General features: G+C 43.9%; 1 protein-coding gene across 1 annotated transcript in view; it reads left to right on the top strand.

Moving 5' to 3' along the window:
• The window catches only part of CDH18 (cadherin 18), a 1,155,399-nt gene that overhangs the window by 606,913 nt on the left and 526,729 nt on the right, over positions 1-21,757 (top strand). Inside the window, exon 4 of the mRNA XM_077269711.1 lies at positions 6,644-6,763. Coding sequence (XP_077125826.1) covers positions 6,644-6,763 — 120 coding nt within the window. The remainder of the gene's footprint in view (positions 1-6,643; positions 6,764-21,757) is intronic.

The following is a 21,757-nucleotide window of genomic DNA, read 5'->3' as shown; positions in this document are numbered from 1 at the left end:
GACCCCCCAAGGAACTCATCTAGAGGCATAGTGAGCACTTTAAACCCCCAGGTGCTTCACAAATTGATCCGCAAAAATGAAAAAGTACTTTTTTTTCACACAAAATTTCTTTTAGCCTCAATTCTTTCATTTTCACATGGGCAACAGGATAAAATGGATCCTAAAATTTGTTGGGCAATTTCTCCTGAGTATGCCGATACCTCATATGTGGGGGTAAACCACTGTTTGGGTGCACGGCAAGGCTCGGAAGGGGAGGCGTGCCATTTGACTTTTTGAATGGAAAATTAGCTCCAATCGTTAGCGGACACCATGTCGCGTTTGGAGAGCCCCTGTGTGCCTAAACATTGGAGCTCCCCTACAAGTGACCCCATTTTGGAAACTAGACCCCCCAAGGAACTTATCTAGATGCATAGTGAGCACTTATAACCCCCAGGTGCTTCACAGAAGTTTATAACGCAGAGCCATGAAAATAAAAAAATAATTTTTCTTTCCTCAAAAATGATTTTTAGCCCAGAATTTTTTATTTTCCCAAGGGTAATAGGAGAAATTGGACCCCAAATGTTGTTGTCCAGTTTGTCCTGAGTACGATGATACCCCATATGTGGGGGTAAACCACTGTTTGGGCGCACGGCAGGGCTCGGAAGGGAAGGCACGCCATTTGGCTTTTTGAATGGAAAATTAGCTCCAATCATTAGCGGACACCATGTCGCGTTTGGAGAGCCCCTGTGTGCCTAAACATTGGAGCTCCCGCACAAGTGACCCCATTTTGGAAACTAGACCTCCCAAGGAACTAATCTAGATGTGTGGTGAGCACTTTGAACCCCCAAGTGCTTCACAGAAGTTTATAACGCAGAGCCATGAAAATAAAAAATAATTTTTCTTTTCTCAAAAATGATTTTTTAGCCCACAATTTTTTATTTTCCCAAGGGTAATAGGAGAAATTGGACCCCAAAAGTTGTTTTCCAGTTTCTCCTGAGTACGATGATACCCCATATGTGGGGGTAAACCACTGTTTTGGCACACGTCGGGGTTCGGAAGGGAAGTAGTGACGTTTTGAAATGCAGACTTTGATGGAATGCTCTGCGGGCGTCAGGTTGCGTTTGCAGAGCCCCTGATGTGCCTAAACAGTAGGAACTCCCCACAATTGACTCCATTTTGGAAACTAGACCCCCAAGGGAACTTATCTAGATGTGTAGTGAGCACTTTGAACCCCCAAGTGCTTCACAGAAGTTTATAACGCAGAGCCGTGAAAATAAAAAGTGTTTCCTTTCCTCAAAAATATTTTTTTAGCCCAGAATTTTTTTATTTTTGCAAGAGTAACAGGAGAAATTGGACCCCAAAAGTTGTTGTCCAGTTTCTCCTGAGTACGCTGATACCCCATATGTGGGGGTAAACCACTGTTTGGGTACATGCCGGGGCTCGGAAGGGAAGTAGTGACGTTTTGGAATGCAGACTTTGATGGAATGGTCTGCGGGCATCATGTTACGTTTGCAGAGCCCCTGATATGCCTAAACAGTAGATACCCCCCACAAGTGACCCCATTTTGGAAACTAGACCCCCGAAGGAACTTATCTAGATGTGTGGTGAGCACTTTCAACCCCCAAGTGCTTCACAGAAGTTTATAACGCAGATCCGTGAAAATAAAAAATAATTGTTCTTTCCTCAAAAATTATGTTTTAGCAAGTAATTTTTTATTTTTGCAAGGGTAACAGGAGAAATTGGACCCCAACAGTTGTTGCCCAGTTTGTCCTGAGTATGCTGGTACCCCAAATGTGGGGGTAAACCACTGTTTGGGCGCACGTCGGGGCTTGGAAGGGCGGGAGCACCATTTGACTTTTTGAACGCAAGATTGGCTGGAATCAATGGTGGCGCCATGTTGCGTTTGGAGACCCCTGATGTGCCTAAACAGTGGAAACCCCTCAATTCTAACTTCAACACTAACCCCAACACACCCCTAATCCTAATCCCAACTGTAGCCATAACCCTAATCACAACCCTAACCCCAACACACCCCTAACCACAACCCTAACCACAACCCTAACCGCAACACAACCGTAACCCTAATTCCAACCCTAATCCTAACCCTAATCCCAACAGTAACCCTAATCCCAACCCTAACCACAACTGTAACCCCAACACACCCCTAACCCTATCCGTAACCCTAACCACAAGCCTATTCTTAACCCTATTTCCAACCCTAGCCCTAATTCCAACCCTAACCCTAAGGGTATGTGCCCACGTTGCGGATTCGTGTGAGATTTTTCCGCACGATTTTTGAAAAATCTGCAGGTAAAAGGCACTGCGTTTTGCCTGCGGATTTACAGCAGATTTCCAGTGTTTTTTTGTGCGGATTTCACCTGCAGATTCCTATTGAGGAACAGGTGTAAAACGCTGCGGAATCCGCACAAAGAATTGACATGCTGCGGAAAATACAATGCAGCGTTTCTGCACGGAATTTTCCGCACCATGGGCACAGCAGATTTGGTTTTCCTTAGGTGTACATGGTACTGTAAACCTGATGGAAAACTGCTTCGAATTCGCAGCGGCCAATCCGCTGCGGATCCGCGGCCAATCCGCTGCCAATCCGCTGTGGATCCGCGGCCAATCCGCTGCAGATCCGTGGCCAATCCGCTGCGGATCCGCAGCCAATCCGCTGCAGATCCGCGGCCAATCCGCTGCGGATCCGCGGCCGATCCGCTGCAGATCCGCGGCCAATCCGCTGCCAATCCGCTCCAGATCCGCGGCCAATCTGCTGCCAATCCGCTGCAGATCCGCGGCCAATCCGCTGCGGATCCGCTGCCGATCCGCGGCCGATCCGCTGCGGATCCGCGGCCGATCCGCTGCGGATCCGCTGCCGATCCGCGGCCGATCCGCTGCCGATCCGCGGCCGATCCGCGGCCGATCCGCGGCCGATCCGCTGCGGATCCGCTGCGGATCCGCGGCCGAGCCGCTCTGTGTGCACATGCCATAACCCTACCCCTAACCCTACCCGTAACCCTAACCCTACCCCTAACCCTACCCCTAACCCTACCCCTAGTTCTAACCCTAACCCTAGTGGAAAAAGAAAAAAAAATATTTTCTTTATTTTATTATTGTCCCTACCTATGGGGGTGATAAAGGGGGGGGTTTATTTATTATTTTTTTATTTTGATCGCTGTGGTAGAACCTACCACAGCGATCAAAATGTACCTGTAACGAATCTGCCAGCCTGCAGATTCGGCGGGCGTACTGAGCATGCGCCCGCCATCTTGGAAGATGGCGGCGCCCAGGGAGAAGACGGACCGACTTCGGGAGGATCGGTAAGTATGAGGGGGTGGTGGATCGGAGCACAGGGGGGGGGATCGGAGGACGGGGGGAGCGGACAGGAGCACGGGGGAGCGGGCAGGAGGACGGGGGAGCGGGCAGGAGGACGGAGAGGACCGGGCCACATAACGGACGACTGGGGAGGAGATCGGGGGCGGTGGGGGGGGCCAGTACATGATTTCCAGCCATGGCAGATGCTATTGCAGCATCGGCCATGGCTGGATTGCAATATTTCACCATTTTCATAGGTGAAATATTGCAAATTGCTCTGATTGGCTGTTGCACTTTCAACAGCCAATCAGAGCGATCGTAGCCACGTGGGGGCAAAGCCACCCCCCCTAGGCTGAAGTACAACTCCCCCTCTCCCTGCAGATCGGGTAAAATAGGAATTAACCCTTTCACCCGATCTGCAGGGATGCGATCATTCCATGACGCCGCATAGGCGTCATGGGTCGGGAAGGGGTTTTAAATATTGAGAAGTTCTTTGCATAAACGTCTATCACTGGTCCTTCAACGTTCACTGGATACACTCCTTTTTTTGCTTGGACACATTAAAAGTTTACCAATAAATGCATCAGTAATAAAGAGACAGCAAGTCCTTCCAGTTCAACTGCACAAGGACCCGAAAAGAGCGGACGCAATGTCAGCTTCAATTAATAATGAGTGACATAATGCCTTTATGCCATTTAAATTTACAAGGACTAAACCTCTCCAGACAAGAGTGTGCATTATTCTACAATAATGAAGAGGGCACCCAGCAGCTCTTCCAAAAGCAGACAGATACATTTTACTGCTCATCTCTGTTCAAACAGACAGAACAAAGGAGTTGTCTTATGAAATAGTTTTAAGAGGTATCCCTCTTTCCAATGTAATCTTTTTAACAGTATTGTTTACAGCTTTGTAGAGGGTGTAGTACAAATCCTGCATTTGATGCTTCTTGGTGAGTAACGTTACTTTGGTGGCTGTCAGCACTAGTTCAATTTTGCTGCAGTATAATGTGCCCTATCTATTTATCTATCTGTCTATCTACAAGACATGATTGATTCTTTGGAAATTCACTAAGTTCTGTGATTTGTTTATTTTTAAATTTTAATTGCAGTCCAAAAAGCAGCCTTCTTAGTCATTTGTTATCAGGTGGTAGAACTACCTGTTCAGATCCCTTAGTGATGGTGTTGCTGTTAGAGATAACATGAATTTGTCATGATGACTGAAATGAGTGATTTGCCTTATATTCAAAAATACCCTCGTCTTCTTTTCCACAAATCCATTTGGCAGAGGTGAAGGAGGCAATTTATGGTCCATGTTAAATAGCACTACTGCATGGACATCTGTTGCCAGTGCAAGTGTTGGCGGTGCTCCTGCTGCTGCTAATAGCTTCCTCATTCTTAGCTATAGTATGTTTGTTCTTTTTTTTTACATCACCTCGCCCATTGCTATTGCCATTTCTTTACCATACATTTTGTACAACATTATAATTAACTATAGACATTATTTTAACCCCAATTATCCAACCCTTGCCAAAAAGGATGTAATAAGAAAAGTTAGGTAGGTATGTATAAGTACAGAAAAATGTGGCAGCAGGCCACACTATAAATATGACATGTATGTTTCTCATATTGCACTAGTAAAGCAAGTGTACAAACACAAACATGCAAAATGCAATGTCTTAATTTTTCTTTTCTATTTAAAAAAATCACCACCCTTCTCATAAATCACTAATTAAGAAATGCTTGATAGGTATATGAGCAAAAAGCCATCACCTGTAAAAGGACACTTTATGGGTGTGGCATGAATGCATGAAAATTTGAATTATCAAAACAAACGAACAGTACAAAATTAAAATAATGCTTCCGTCACACTCTCAGCATCCTATTTAATCATCCAATGGTTGCTGCATTCCCAGTTTAGGCTTTTATACAGGCTACATCAATCCTTCCTAATTGTCTACTCTATACCATGTGGTATGATAACTGGAAGACATTCTGGGCAAGCTCAATTGGTTACATTTGAGGTCTTGTCAGCCTTCTGTGACTCATGCAATCTACTGCTATGTGTAAAATGGTGGCCTGCATTTTTTTGAGAATTTGTGGGAATTAAATTGAAATTTTTACGTAATTCCCAGGGCATGCACAGTTCATAAAAAATGTATTCAAATTCAATAATCATAAAATCCATTTAATCATTTATATTATCTACTCATTATCGGTTGACTGACTTATATTCATTTATCCATCTATCTATCTATCTGTAAGAATTTTGTGGAATATGATGATATCTATCTAACAAATGTCTACTATTTGGATTTCCTATGCCAATCCAATGACATACACAATTCATGTAGGTTGATATCTGCTTCAAACCTTATGGCATTGTAAAGGGAGTACCATTTTCTTTTTAAATTCCAATGCTCTTCAGCGTCCCAGTAATCCCAATTTATTTCTTCAGCAATGATGTTAGCAGCACAGAGACATGTAACCACTGCAGGCAATCATTTGTCTGTTGCAGATCACTGTTGTGAACAGTGATTGCCTGTAGCAGTCATGCATCCAATTGACAGAGCTGATAATTCTGCAGCAGTAAGTAGAGACCAGTGGAGGATTGGATAGTTGGGCAATAGTGACAATAGTATTATTTTTTTCAAACCAGTCTGAGCATTTTGCTAAATTAAAACCTTTTCCTACACAACCACATGAAAGCATAGAAAGCATATAGTCATGTTAAAAGAGATTCCTCATCCAGGTAGTGGATGAATGAATCTGTGTTCTTAAGGAATTTGACCCTTCTTGCAGCAACTGTATGTCACAGAAAGAAATTTACTCTAGTGAGTGAATTGTTTGCATTTCTGTCATAATTTGCACCACTTTCTTGGCATAAATTACAATGAACTTATAGGCTGCTGATGGCAATGCAGCCTCCCTGCTAAGTTCTAAAAATTGTTTTTTTTTCCACAAATACTAGTTGTGAAACCATTTTGTGAAATTTCAAACAGTTTTACTGATGAAAACTGTTGGAATCAAGTCTATAGCTAAGGGTTGGAATCAAAACCCTTCTGGATGGGTTTGCTAGAGTAACTTTCCAGATTGTGTAATTTACCAGTGATTACACTTTAACAGCATATTAGTCACTATATCACACTTTTCAACTTTTTTTTTAACTTTTCTGTTTTTACTGTTTATATTAGCTATCTTAAGAGTGACTCATTTGTCTGAATATAGCAACAGGTTTACCATTCCGATAAAAGATTGGCATTGACATTAAATAAATTGTGGCAAGTTAAATTACAGTACTAGTTTAAGTTTGTATTTAAACTACTCATATACACATCTTTTTTTGCATGCAGGTACTTCTGTTATTCAGGTGACAGCTACAGATGGTGATGACCCTACATATGGCAATAGCGCCAGAGTTGTTTACAGCATACTTCAAGGACAACCATATTTTTCTGTTGATCCCAAAACAGGTAGGCAAGTGTAGAAATGTTAATCTTGTTGTTTATGCAGTCCATTAAAATATTGCATATTTCTCTATTGAACATATACTACATGTAAAAGTATGTTTAACCTTTTAATTCTGTCTCTATAAAAGCTATTTTTCCTTTTTTCTATTGATCAGAATAATTATGACAGTGTGATACTGGCACAGCACGGGAGATGGAGGTGAGAGGTTCGGATTATGGAGGATATTAGTCTTAAGTCAGATTCAGAACAGAGGGCACCTGTAGGGCGATAGATAGAGATAAGGGAGGAGACAGAGTGGTGCAAAACTGTGTAGGACTTTGTAAGTGAGAGATATGAGTTTAATATGTATTCTATAGTGAATGGTCAACCAGTGTAATAACTCGCACAAGGTATAAGCATCGGTGATGCGGCTGGGCAGAAATACAACCCAGGCTGTTGCATTCAGGACAAATTGGAGAGGAGAAAGTTTAATTAGAAGGAGACAATCAAATGAGAGTTGCAGTAGACCAGAAGAGAATGAATAAGAACGACAGTAAGAGTTTTAGTAATTTCAAAGGTGAGAAAAGGTCAGTTTCTGGAGATGCTTTTAAGATGCAGGTGATATGAGCAAATTAACAATTTGAAATAGGAAATAAAGGAAAGTTTGGTGTCAAATATAACCTCAAGGCAAGCGGGCAAGATGCTTGGGAGTTATGGTTGAATCCTCCAAGGTAATTTCAATATCAGGTACAATCAGGTTAGTAAAGGGAGTAAAACACAAGAAATTCAGTTTTGGAGAGATACAGTTTCAGATAGAGGGAGGACATGATGTTAGAGACAGCTGCGAAACAATCCTTGGTATTTTGTATTAGGTTGAGGATGATGTCAGGGGAAGTAGTGAGTAATTGAGAGTACAGATGATTCTGGAACCCAAATCTGCTGGTTGTTTGCCTGGTAGGGGCTGTGTATAGAGGGAAAAGGAGGGGGCCTAGGACTGAGCCCCGAGGAACCTTGATAGTAAGGGGACAAGGCGTTTAGTAGGAGCTGGCAAAAGGCACATTGTAGTCAGAGAGGTAGGATGAGAACCAGGAGAAAACACTGTCCTTGAAGCCTGTTGAGCAGTGCATAGTGAGAAGCAGCTCGTGATCTAAAGTGTTAAATTCATCAGAGATATTCAGGAGAATTAGCCGGGAGCAGTGACTCTTGGATTTAGCTGTTAATAAATTGCTAGAGACTTTTGTAAGGGCAATTTCAGTTGAGTGTAAAGAGCAGAAACCAGATTGTAGAGGGTCAAGGAGAAAGTGATCTGAGAGATAGCGGATTAGATAGGAGTGGAATAAGCATCCTCTTGGTACCGTTACACTAAACGACTTACCAACGATCACGACCAGCGATGCGATCATTGGTAAGTCGTTGTGTGGTCGCTGGGGAGCTGTCACACAGACAGCTCTCTCCAGCGACCAACGATCAGGGGAACAACTTCGGCATCGTTGAAACTGTCTTCAACGATGCCGAAGTCCCCCTGCAGCACCCGGGTAACCAGGGTAAACATCGGGTAACTAAGTGCAGGGCCGCGCTTAGTAACCCGATATTTACCCTGGTTACCATTGTAAAAGTACAAAAAAAACACTACATACTCACCTTCTGATGTCTGTCACGTCCCCCGCCGGCGGATTCCCTGCACTGAATGTGTCAGCGCCGGCCGGCCGTAAAGCAGAGCACAGCGGTGTAGTGTTTTTTTGTAGTGTTTTTTTTAACTTTTACAATGATAACCAGGGTAAATATCGGGTTACTAAGCGCGGCCCTGTGCTTAGTAACCCGTTATTTACCCTGGTTACAAGTGAACACATCGCTGAATCGGTGTCACACACACCGATCCAGCGATGACAGCGGGTGATCAGCGACAAAATAAAGTACTGGACTTCTAGCTCCGACCAGCGATATCACAGCGGGATCCAGATCGCTGCTGTGTGTCAAACACAACGAGATCGCTATCCAGGACGCTGCAACGTCATGGATTGTCATTGTTCTCGCTGCAAAGTCGCTTAGTGTGAAGGTACCTTAAGATTGAAGAGATGAAGGGAAGATTAGATACCGGTTTTTTATTTAAGTGCAGTACTTGTTGAGGCATAGTTTTTATGTAAAGGGGTTATGATGGCATGTTTGAATGAAGAGGGAAAGATACCAGATGAAAGAAAGAGCTTAAAAATTTTAGTTAGGTAAGTTGTGACAATAGTCAAATAACAGACACCGCGCTTAGCAGATATAATCAAGAATGCCACTAAGCAGAAATAAGCGCAACCAACACGTGATTGCACTGACCAGATACCTATAACAACACGCTAATTAGTGGTATGAACACCATGTAGTGTAAAACATCTTCACACGGCTATTATAGCCCCCTGGCTGCAAGGTTGATGTAGCCGTGTGCACATAAATGATAGGGCACTTACCCCACTGAGGCTGTGTCTGACCCCGGATGATGTGGCTGCTGCTTACGGCTGTGCTGCTGGGAGCTGTGAGAGCAGAGGCAGAGTGGCGAGGGGTACAGGCAGCTAAGCCTTACCAGGGGAGCCCCGGCCGGTGGCGTCCCTGGTTACGGCTGGGAAAAAAATGGCCGCCAGTGTCTGCTGGCGTGTGCTTGGGTGTGACGTCACAGAGCTACAGAGCTGCATTTATGTGCACATGGCTAAATCAACCTTGCAGCTAGGGGGCTGTAATAGCCGTGTAAGGATGTTTTACACTACATGGTGTTCATACCACTAATTAGCGTGTTGTTATAGGTATCTGGTCAGTGCAAACACGTGTTGGTTGCGCTTATTTTTGCTTAGTGGCATTCTTGATTATATCCCCTAAGCGCGGTGTCTGTTATTTGACTATTGTTGTTTTGTACAGAAGTGGCACATATTCTGGTGATTCCAGCAGCTGGGGGATCTTACATCCTACTCCTACTAACTTGGGGTATTTAGTGGTGAGCGCCAGTGATATTTTACAACAAAGTTGTAAAAGAGAGAGAGAGACTGCAGGAGATGTGAGGGAAAAGGGTAACTGTTGCAGGTTGTAGGTCAAGAAGAAGCAAGGAGCCTGGTAACTTCTTCTGTAACAGGCTCTAAGATGACAAGTGAGCTTGAATTGTGGCTGGGAAGGGGATCCAGGCACGGGGGAGATTTGGCAGAAATGTCCTGATGGATGTGGTTTATTGTTTCGAGGAAATGAATGGCCAGATCCTCACCGCTGAGGTTGGTGATAGAGGCCTGTGTTTTAGGACTCAAAAGGGAGTGTGAGGTTTCAAAAAGTCGTTAAGGATTGGTAGCTAATGAAATAGTGAGGGTAGTGAAGTAGGATTGTTTGGCCAGATGAAGTACAGAGTTATACGTTTTGAGCATGAACTTATAGTGGATGAAATCCTCTGCTAAAGAAAATGTGTTTGTATCGTGTGCCAGGGTTGCCATCATCTGTGTCGGGTATCTTTGCATGTAGCAGGTGCTGCTTCATCCAGGGAACTCTGCAATGTATTATTATACTTTGACAATGATAAGTCTGGACAGGAGTGGGAGGAGATAGGAGCTAAAGATGAGTGTAGATTATACATAAGCTGTTGGGTATTAATGATGTTTATATTCCTGTAAGTCTGCCATGTGGGAGTGTCCTGGGTGAGGATACAGTTCTTGACAGAGAAGAAAAGAAGGTTATGGTCAGAGAGTGGGAGAGGGGAGTTAGTAATGTCATATATTGAGCAGATCCGAGAGAAGACCAAGTATAGAGTATTCCCATCTTCATGCGTAGGAGAGCTAGTAAACTGTGAGAGGCCAAATGAGGAGGTTATAGAAAATAGATGGGAGGCAGATTTGGAGAGGGGATCATGGATGATGATATTAGAGTTTACAATGATGAGAGTGGGAATGTCACAGGATAGAAAGTGAGGAAGCCAGGTGACAAAGTGATCAAAGAACTGCAATAAGGATCTCTGAGGATGATACACAACTGCCACATGAGAGGGAAGGGTTTGAATAGTCTAACAGTGAGGACTGTTAGGAAGGAAATGTCCTAACTTTTCCTGACAATCAATTTTCCAATATACAGTGCCTTGCGAAAGTATTCAGCTCCCTGGATCTTTTCAACCTTTTTCCACATATCATGCTTCAAACATAAAGATACCAAATGTAAATTTTTGGTGAAGAATCAACACCAAGTGGAACACAATTGTGAAGTTTAACGAAATGTATTGGCTATTTTAAATTTTTGTGGAAATTCAAAAACTGAAAATTGGGGCGTGCAATATTATTCGTCCCCTTTAACTTAATACTTTGTTGGTCCACCTTTGGCTGGGATTACAGCTGCAAGTTGCTTGGGGTATGTCTCTAACAGTTTTGTACATCGAGAGACTGGAATTCTTGACCATTGTTCCTTGGCAAACAGCTCGAGCTCAATGAGGTTTGATGGGGATCGTTTGTGAACAGCAGTTTTTAGCCCTTTCCATAGATTCTCGATTGAATTGAGGTCTGGACTTTGACTTGGCCATTCTAACACCTGGATATGTTTATTTGTGAACCATTCCATTGTAGATTTTGCTTTATGTTTGGGATCATTGTCTTGTTGAAAGACAAATCTCTGTACCAGTCTCAGGTCTTTTGCAGACTTCAACAGGTTTTCTTCAAGAATGGTCCTGTATTTGGCACCATCCATCTTCCCATCAATTTTAACCATGTTCCCTGTCCCTGCTAAAGAATAGCAGGCCCAAACCATGATGCTGCCACCACCATGTTTGACAGTGGGGATCGTGTGCTCAGGGTGATGAGCTGTGTTGCCTTTACGCCAAATATATCATTTGGCATTGTTGCCAAAATGTTCGATTTTGGTTTCATCTGACCAGAGCACCTTCTTCCACATGTTTGGTGTGTCTCCCAGGTGGCTTGTTGCAAACTTTAAAAGACACTTTTTATGGATATCTTTGAGAAATGGCTTCTTGCCACCCTTCCATAAAGGCCAGATTTGTGCAGTGTGCGACTGATTGTTGTCCTATGGACAGACTGTCCCACCTCAGCTGTAGATCTCTGCAGTTCATCCAGAGTGATCATGGGCCTCTTGGCTGCATCTCTGATCAGTCTTCTCCTTGTTTGAGATGAAAGTTTAGAGGGACCGCCGGGTCTTGGTAGATTTGCAGTGGTATGATACTCGTTCCATTTCAATATGATCCCATGCACAGTGCACCTTTGGATGTTTAAACTTTTGGAGATCATTTTGTATCCAAATCCGGCTTTAAACCTCTCTACAACAGTATCACGGACCGGCATGTTGTGTTCCTTGGTCTTCATGATGCTCTCTGTTCTTCAAACAGAACTCTGAGGCCATCAAGGAGCAGATGCATTTATACAAAGACTTGATTACAAACAGGTGGATTATATTTATAATCATTAGGCATTTAGGACAACATTGGATCATTTAGAGATCCACAATGAACTTCTGGAGTGAGTTTGCTGCACTGAAAGTAAAGGGGCCGAATAATATTGCACTCCCCACTTTTCAGTTTTTGAATTTCCACAAAAATTTAATATAACCAAAAAATTTTGTTCAACTTCACAACTGTGTTCCACTTGTTGATTCTTCACCAAAAATTTATATTTGGTATCTTTATGATTGAAGCATGATATGTGGGAAAAGGTTGAAAGGTTACAGGGAGCCAAATTCTTTCGCAAGGCGCTGTAATTCTATTATCTGAATTGCTCATGTAAGCTCATTCTGTGTGGGTGATATAGTCTTCTGTTGTGATTCTGGCTCTGCTACATCCAATCTAGACTCGAGCAAACTGAGCAGCACACATCATTGATGGGGAATGGCTATTCTTCATTGAATGGCAGCTGTCTGAGCATCTATGCGCAGATCAGACTTCACTCTCCTCTTCCTGGATCTTGCCGTTGATTTCAAGTGCCATCCTTTCAGCTGACAAGTCCTGTGATGTGCTGATTGTTATTAGAATGCATATCACTGGGATTGTTAGCTGAAGGGATGGCATTTCAAAGCATAAGCAGTCTCAGTCTGCACCATGCATGACCAAGCTCAGATTTAGCTTCACTCTACTGGATGCTTTAATCCTGCTGAAGCTTTGCTGTGCAGTCCCTTCAGCTGACAAGCCTTGTGGTATGCTGTCTAATAGCAAACAACACATAGCAGCACTTGTCAGGTGAGGGATCAGCACTCTGAAAAATCAGCAAGATACAGGCGAAGGAAAAGAGTGAAGTCTGATATAAACATGCATGCTCAGACTACTGTGACTCACTGAAAGGTAGCCCTGTCCCACCAAAGATGTGTGCTGCTCAGTCCCTCCAATTCTGATTTATAGATCAGATGTAGCAGAGCCAGAATCATAACAGATTACTACATCACCCACACAGAGATGAGCTTACAGGCATAGGACAGATAATATATTGGAAAATTGACAGGTAATATATTGGTAAAGTGATTGTTAAGAAGAGTTAGGATGCAATAAATGGAGTGCAATTAGCAGTGACATTACTGCCATGTCCACACACAAATTAATGATTAATGGACTCAACAATACACAATGTAATCTATCTGTTATGAAGGGTTTGAACAATTATAGACCAAAGTGAAGAACACCTCTAATTTGTGAACAAATAATTTGGTTACTGATATGAGATCATGTTTAAAATTTGAAAGCTATTCAGATATCCTCACTCCTGTGACAGGAATGTGAATAGGAATATTCTGAGTATGAATAATTTCCAGTGAGAGCAAAGAGCAGAAGGGTATTTCTCTGATCTCTAGCCATATGAGCTAATGTGACTGGCAGGAATTAACTTTCAAATAAATGCAGAGTTTAAAAGAAAATTAATATAGTTATTCTATATAAAGATTTGGGAGCACATCCATCATGCATCTCTGCTTACAGATATTGATTGCATAAGATGAGGATAACATAATAACTTGAAAAAATATGTAAAATTCACATTTACCACCATTCCAATATTCATACCAATGACTTAACATTAACACCCACTAAATATCCAGAAGTAACAAATATAGTACAGGTTTCGCTTAAACCTTGTAAACCTTGCTACTTTTACTTTCCGATTCAAGACTGTTAGCAAGTGTGATATTTTAGGCTGCATTGCATTCTTCTCATTTGAAATCTGGTGTCATCTTATTTTTTTATTTGTACAAAATAAAAGACAGGTAAGGTGCATAAGTTTTTCATACAAACATGCTGCTTGGTCAGTCTTACTACATTATGCATTGATCATATCAATCTGCTCCTTACGCATTCCGTGCACTCTCTCCATCCACCCCTCCCTTCTCCCCTCTCCCATGTATAACTCTGAGGCTCTACTGACATTTCTTACCCACTTCAAACCATCAAACACCTCCATGCAGCACTCAAAACATTCATACAAATCATCCCACCACCTGCTCTTTCTGTTTTTTCTCCTTTTACTAGTTGCAGGTGACATCTCCCCCAACCCCGGGGCCTCCCTCCACCAGCATACATTACTCTCCTCCAGCTGCATATAGAAACCCTGCTAATCTTATTAATATTCAGTGCATGCCTTCTCCTATCGCTTTCCAATGTGCTCTATGGAATGCACGATCTGTGTGTACCAAATAGTGTTGAGCATTCCAATACTGCAAATATCGGGTATCGGACGATATTTGCTGTATCGGAATTCCGATACCGAGTTCCGATATTTTTGCGATAAATCTTTGGAAATCAGAATCGGAAGTGTGCGGTGCGTATGGTTGCCAGGGTCTGGAGGAGAGGAGACTCTCCTTCAGGCCCTGGGATCCATATTCATGTAAAAAATAAATAATAAAAATAAAAAATATTGATATACTCACCCCTCCGGCAGACCCTGGCTCTTAGCGGTGCCTCCGTTCCTAAGAATGCAGGGAGTGAAGGACCTTCGATGACATCGCGGCTTGTGATTGGTCGCGTGAGCGGTCACATGAGCGGTCACACGACCAATCACAAGCCGCGACGTCATCGAAGGTCTTTCACTCCCTGCATTCTTAGGAACGGAGGCAGACGCTTGGACCGGTGAGAGCCGGGGCCGTCTGAGGGGTGAGTATATCCATATTTTTTATTTGTATTATTTATTTTATACATGAATATGGATCTCAGGGCCTGAAGGAGAGTTTCCTCTCCTTCAGACCCTGGGAACCATTCGGATATTTTGTGTCCCATTGATGTGCATTGGTATCGGGTATCGGTATTGGCGATATCCGATATTTTTGGGATATCGGCCTATCCAATCCGATACCGATACCTTTGCATATCGGAAGGTATCGCTCAACACTAGTAAAAACTAACTTACATTCACAATTTTTTCCTCTAATTCCCTTAACCTTCTGGCTATTACAGAAACCTGGATCCAGCATTCACAAACCACCACCGCTGCTGCTCTCTCGTTTGGTGGGCTGAAATTTTCACATCCCGCCAGACCTGAGAACAGAGAGGGTGGCGGTGTTGGTTTGCTACTTTCATCACAATGTGCTTTCCAGGTTATCCCCCTGGTTCCTTCACTTACATTTCCTTCCTTTGCAGTCCATGCCGTCAGACTCTTTAAGCCCTTCTGCTTGCGAGTGGCGGTTGTTTATCGCCCTCCAGGCTCCTCCCGCCAGTTTCTAGACCACTTTGCCACCTGGCTTACTCACTTTCTATCCTGTAACATCCCCACCCTCATCATGGGAGACTTTAACATCCCCATCAATGATCCCCTCTCCCAATCTGCTTCTCATCTTCTTTCTCTAACTTCTTCATTTGGCCTCTCACAGTTTACAAATTCTCCTATGCAAGAGTACAGGAAGACTCTGGACCTGGTTTTCTCCCGTCCCGGCTCACTGCACGACTTTACTAACTCCCCCCTCCCGCTTTTGGACCACAACCTTCTTTCCTTCTCTGTCAAGAATTGTCTCCTCACCCAGGACACCCCCATTTACTACACTTATCGGAATACACATACCATTAATACCCATCAGCTTATGGACAACCTCCACACATATTTAGCCCCGTCTCCTCCCTCTCCTGTCCAGATTTAGCATTGTCACACTTCAATAATACATTGAAGAATGCCCTAGATGAAGCAGCACCTTCCACAAGCAGAAAGACCTGTCACAGACAACGGCAGCCCTGGCACACAATGCAAACATGCTTTCTTCAGCGCTGCTCAAGGTGTCCAGAGCGGCAGCGGAGAAAATCTCTCTTAGCAGAAGATTTCATCCACTATAAGTTCATGCTCAAAACCTATAACTCTGCCCTTCATCTGGCCAAACAATCGTACTTCACCATCCTCATCACCTCGCTATCCAACAACCCAAAATGACTTTTTGAAACCTTGAACTCCCTCCTGAAACCTAAAGTACAGGCCCCATCACCAACCTTAGTAGTGAGGATTTGGTCACTTATTTCCTAGAAAAAATCAACCACATCCATCAGGATATCTCAGCCCAATCTCCTCAGTGCCTGGATCCCCTTCCCTGACGCACCTCAACCTCACTAGACATCTTTGAGCTTGTTTCAGAAGAAGAAGTTTCCAAGCTCCTCGCATCTGCTTAGCCTACAACCTATAACAGTGACCCCATTCCTTTACATCTCCTGTAGTCTCTCTCACCAGTGGTCACCACTCACCTGACTAAAATATTTAACTTCTCTCTTTCTTCAGGTATCTTTCCCTCCTCACTTAAACATGCTATCATAACCCATTTACTTAAAAAGCCATCCCTGGACCAGAACTGCACTGCTAACTACAGACCTGTCTCTAACCTTTCCTTCATCGCTAAACTCCAGGAATCTGGTTTCTGCTCTTTACACTCCACTGAAACTGCCCTCACTAAAGTCTCTAATGATCTAGTAACAGCTAAATCCAAAGGTCATTGCTCCCTGCTGATTCTCCTGCATCTCTCTGCCGCATTTGACACTGGATCACAAGCTCCTCCTCATTATGCTCTGCTCTATAGGCCTCAAGGACACAGCCCTCTCCTGGTTGTCCTCCTACCTCTCTGACCGCTCCTTCACTGTATCTTTTGCTGGCTCCTCTTCCTCTCCTCATCCCCTTACTATTGGGGTTCTGCAGGGCTCAGTCCTGGGCCCCTCCTCTTCTCTCTACACACTGCCCCTATTGGACAAACAATCAGCAGATTTAGGTTCCATGGGTTCTATGCTGATGACACCCAATTATACACTTCTTCCCCTGACATCACCCCTACCCTAATTCAAAATACCAAGGATTGTCTGACTACTGTCTCTTACAACATGTCCTCCCTCTATCTGAAAGTAAATCTCTCCAAAACAGAACTTCCTGTGTTTCTCCCCTCTACTAATAATAATAATCTTTATTTTTATATAGCGCTAACATATTCCGCAGCGCTTTACAGGTTGCACACATTATCATTGCTGTCCCCGTTGGGGCTCACAATCTAAATTCCCTATCAGTATGTCTTTGGAATGTGGGAGGAAACCCACGCAAACACAGAGAGAACATACAAACTCTTTGCAGATGTTGTCCTTAGTGGGATTTGAACCCAGAACTCCAGCGCTGCAGGGCTGCTGTGCTATCCACTGAGCCACCGTGCTGCCCAACTAACCTCACTCTACCTAACATTGAAATAACCCTGGAGGGTTCAACCATAACTCTCAATCAGCATGCCCGCTGTCTTGGGGTCATATTCGACACCGAACTTTCCTTTACTCCCTATATCTGATCACTCACTTACTCTTGTCACCTGCATCTTAAAAATATCTCCAGAATCCAACCTTTTCTCACCTTATTCATTCTCATCTGGACCTGGACTACTGCAACTCTCTTCTGATCGGTCTCCCTCTTATCAAACTTTCTCCTCTCCGATCCATCTTGAATGCGGCAGCCAGGGTCATATTTCTGTCCAGCCACTTCACCGATGCCTCCATCTTGTGCTACAGGGTCCAGTATAAACTCATCTCTCCCACCCACAAAGCTCTCCACAGTTCTGCACCACCTTATATCTCCTCTCTCATCTCTGTCTATCGCCCTACACGTGCCCTTTGCTCTACAAATGACCTAAGACTAACATCCCCATAATCCGAACCTTGCACCTCCATCTCTAAGACTTCTCTCATGCTGTGCCAGCTCTCTGGAATGCACTTCCCCAGACAATCAGGCATATACCTATCCCCAGCCTATTCAAGCGCTTTGAAAACCCATCTCTTCAAACAAGCCTACCACATCAACTACTCAGTAAACTAACTTTGCCCTGTTCCCTCCTTCCAAATATTATTCCGAATCTGCACCCTTCTATTCATCTGTCCCCACACCCTCCATGCACACGATAACTGCATTTGATAATTGACTATTGCACTTAAACACATGGGCTGATGACCGGGTCATGCAGCTTTATATGAAAATCCCTGTTTACTATAATTGCCAGACCTGAAATAACAAGCACTTTTCACCTATTGTGTCCCCCTTATTTCCTTATAGATTGTAAGCTTGCAAGCAGGGACCTCACTCCTAATGTCACTGTTTAAATTGTCTTATTTTGTATTGAATTTATTGTCTATACATGTCCCCACTTAATTGTAAAGTGCTACGGAATATGTTGGTGCTATAGGAATAAAAATTATTATTATTATTATAAAATCTGCTGAAAATATTATTGTTCTATAGGGTAAAATCAAAGGCCTAAACTGTAAAGGCACATTAACCCCTATCGGATGTTGGGCATAATAGTATGCCCACGTCAGAATCCCCTCCTTTGATGTTTGCTCCGGCACTGAGCCCACATCTTTCCTGGCACATGCAGGGGTGAACCTAGCCTTTCTGCTGCCTGAGGCGAAAGGAAAAATGGCGCCCCCACACACGCACACACAGTCCCTGCCTCACTGCCTGTGCACACACATCCCTCCACCGAACCCGGTAATCGCCGCTCACAGTAGCATACCAGCAGAGGTGTATCTAGGGTTTCTGGCACCAGGGGCAAGAATTAATTTTGGTGCCCCCCCCCAAGGACATATGCGATTTGCACACTCAGTCATGTACCCATGAGCCCCTCTCCCTAATGCTCTCAATGTTCAGTGAAAAACTGAGAGAAGCAGAAGAGAAGCTCATTGTCACAGGACCATGAGTATGAAAATCGCATATGAGTGACGTGTCCATGTGACGACTGGAACCTGCAGAGCTGAATCCTGACATCGCAGCTTCTGAATTCTCACAACTAATACACTGCACACATTTAGGATTCTCCCTGGCCGGTGGACGGTCATGTCAGCACAAGCATGTGATTTGTATACTTCTGACCACATTCCAACTAGACATGCCCGGCCTCACTCAGTTCATTTTCATAGAGTGAGGTCACACATGTCTAGTCAGCATGTGACCGCATGTATGTAAATCACCAGCACCAGAGAATCCTGACAGCGTGCAGTTCGCACTGTGAGAAGTCAGAAGTCTGCAGTCACAAAGAATGACTGCAGACTCATCACAAACCTGGACATCCCCTTTAATGCTCCTAACATAAATAAAAACATGAGAGTTAGTTAGTATCACAAATAACATTTAAATCCAGGTACCTTATAGATGACGTTGTCTCTGGAGTCGTTCTCCTTTTCTTCATCTTGTCCAGACCCCATGATGAGTTTTCTCATCCACAGCCGTCTCTGCAGACTTCCATCTTCTCCGCTCTTTTGCAGAAAGTCTCCACAAGACGCCCTTAAAGATATAAGTGTCATTATAATGCTCCTGTATAATAAATTGCCCCTCACTATATTGTCTGCACAAAATATGACCCCCACACTGTCCCTCTTATGGTACATGCTCTTCACACTGACCTCTCCTTTCTATACACACTGTGTCCCCCTATAGGGCCTAGTATTTATACTCCATATTTATACTCCATCCTCCCACCCTGTGTGCGTGGCTCCCCCATCCTCCCACCCTGTGTGCGTGGCTCCCCCATCCTCCTCCCCTGCGTGCGTGGCTCCCCCATCCTCCTCCCCTGCGTGCGTGGCTCCCCCATCCTCCCCCCCTGCATGCATGGCTCCCCCATCCTCCTCCCCTGCGTGCGTGGCTCCCCTATACTCCCACCCTGTGTGCGTGGCTCCCCTATACTCCCACCCTGTGTGCGTGGCTCCCCTATACTCCCACCCTGTGTGCGTGGCTCCCCCATCCTTCTCCCCTGCATGCATGGCTCCCCCATACTTTTTCCCTGTCATACTCACCTCTCACCGGGCGGCGCAGAACTTCCTGGCATCTCTGCAGCGTCTTCCTTCCTGTCTTCAGTGGTCACATGGTAGCGCTCATTAAGGTGATGAATATGCGCATATTCATGACCATAAAGACGGTACCATGTGACCGCTGAAGACAGGACGCGCTGCCGGTGCTGAGACACAGTTGCAGCCACCGCTGGAGGAAGGTGAGTATTACGTGTTCAGGGAGGGGGGCGGGAGGGGGGGCGGTCAGGAGGGAGGAGGGGGGTGGGCACTTGACCCCGGAGTTTAAAAAAAAAACAAAAAAAAACCTAGCAGCGCAAATCCAGTTACAGAATCTGCCGCCCCCTCTCTTCTGCCGCCTGAGCCAAAGAGCTCAAGTCGCCTCATGGTAGCAGCGTCACTGGGCACATGTCAGCTGTTTTGAACAGCTGGACTTATGTCATCTATACTGTAGTACTGCTGCTTCCATTGCCATTCCTAAACTGCCAAGCATCTTCTTGCTTGCCCAATCTTAATACTCTACCCTGTTGTTCCTGCAGCAGCCACAGCACATCCATGCCACACCTCCTGGCTGCCCACTGTGACTCCTAGTGTTTGACTGTACTATTGCTGCCCGGACTGACATTGCTGGCTTCAAACTGCAAAGCATTTCTGTCTGCCCGATTTTAACTCTCCACTGTGCTGTTCCTACCACAGCCACTCCACAGACATGCCAGTAACACATCTCTTGCTTGCCAAGTGTTTCACAGCACTTGACTGTACTTCAGCTGCCAGGGCTGTTGTTGCCAACCCTAAACTGCCAAGCATCTCCCTGCTTTCCCTGTCTTATCGCTCTACCATGCTGCTTTTGCTGCAGTCACTGAACAGTCATGGCTGCCACTCTCCTCAGACTTCCCACTGTGTTTGATAGTGCTTGATTGTACTAATAATGCTGAAAATTACTGTACTACTGATGCAAGGAAATGTACTCCCATGTTTTTGTATCCTCAAGAAAAGTCTTCATGTTAAGAAGAGAGAAATTCTTTATGTGTAAAACAGTGCCACGGGTTTGTCTCTAGAAATAAGAGGATCATTTTTTAATGCCTTAATAAAAGCCTTTGTTATTATTACCTTTTGAGATTAACAAACCTGTTGTGGAATACAAAAATAGGTTTTACATGTTTTTGCTTCTGATTGAAAGGCCATAATTTTTTCACATTAACCCCTTAACAACCAGAGCAATTTTTATTTTTTCCACTTTCATTTTATGCTCCCCTTTTTTCCCAGAGCCATAACTATTTTATTTTTCAGTCAAAATGGCTAAGGACTTTTTTTTGCATGATGAGATGTACTTTAGAATGACATCATTGGTTTTACCATGTCTTGTACTAGAAAATATAAAAAAAATTCCAAGTGCAGTGAAATTGCAACAAAAGTGCGATCCTACACTTGTTTTTTTGTTTGGATTTTTTACTAGGTTCATTATATGCTAAAATTGACCTGCTATTATGATTTTCCAGGTCATTACGAATTCATAGACACCAAACATGTCTAGGTTTTTTTTTACCTAAGTGGTGAAAAAATTCCAAACTTTGTTAAAAGTGCCATTTTTTCTGATACCCGTAACGTCTCCTGTTTTTGTGATCTCAGGTTGGGTGAGGGCTTATTTTTTGTGTGCCGAGCTGACATTTATAATCATACCATGTTGGTGCAGAAATGCTCTTCTGATTGCCCTTTATTGCATTTTAATAGAATGTCACGGCAAACAAAAAAACATAATTCTGGCTTTTTGACTTTTTTCTCACTATGCCATTTAGAGATCAGGTTAATCCTTTTTTTA

Source organism: Ranitomeya variabilis, chromosome 6 (assembly GCF_051348905.1).
Source record: "Ranitomeya variabilis isolate aRanVar5 chromosome 6, aRanVar5.hap1, whole genome shotgun sequence".
Taxonomy (NCBI): domain Eukaryota; kingdom Metazoa; phylum Chordata; class Amphibia; order Anura; family Dendrobatidae; genus Ranitomeya; species Ranitomeya variabilis.
The sequence above is the reverse complement of the archived record's forward strand: the minus strand, read 5'-3'. Positions and strand labels throughout refer to the sequence as shown.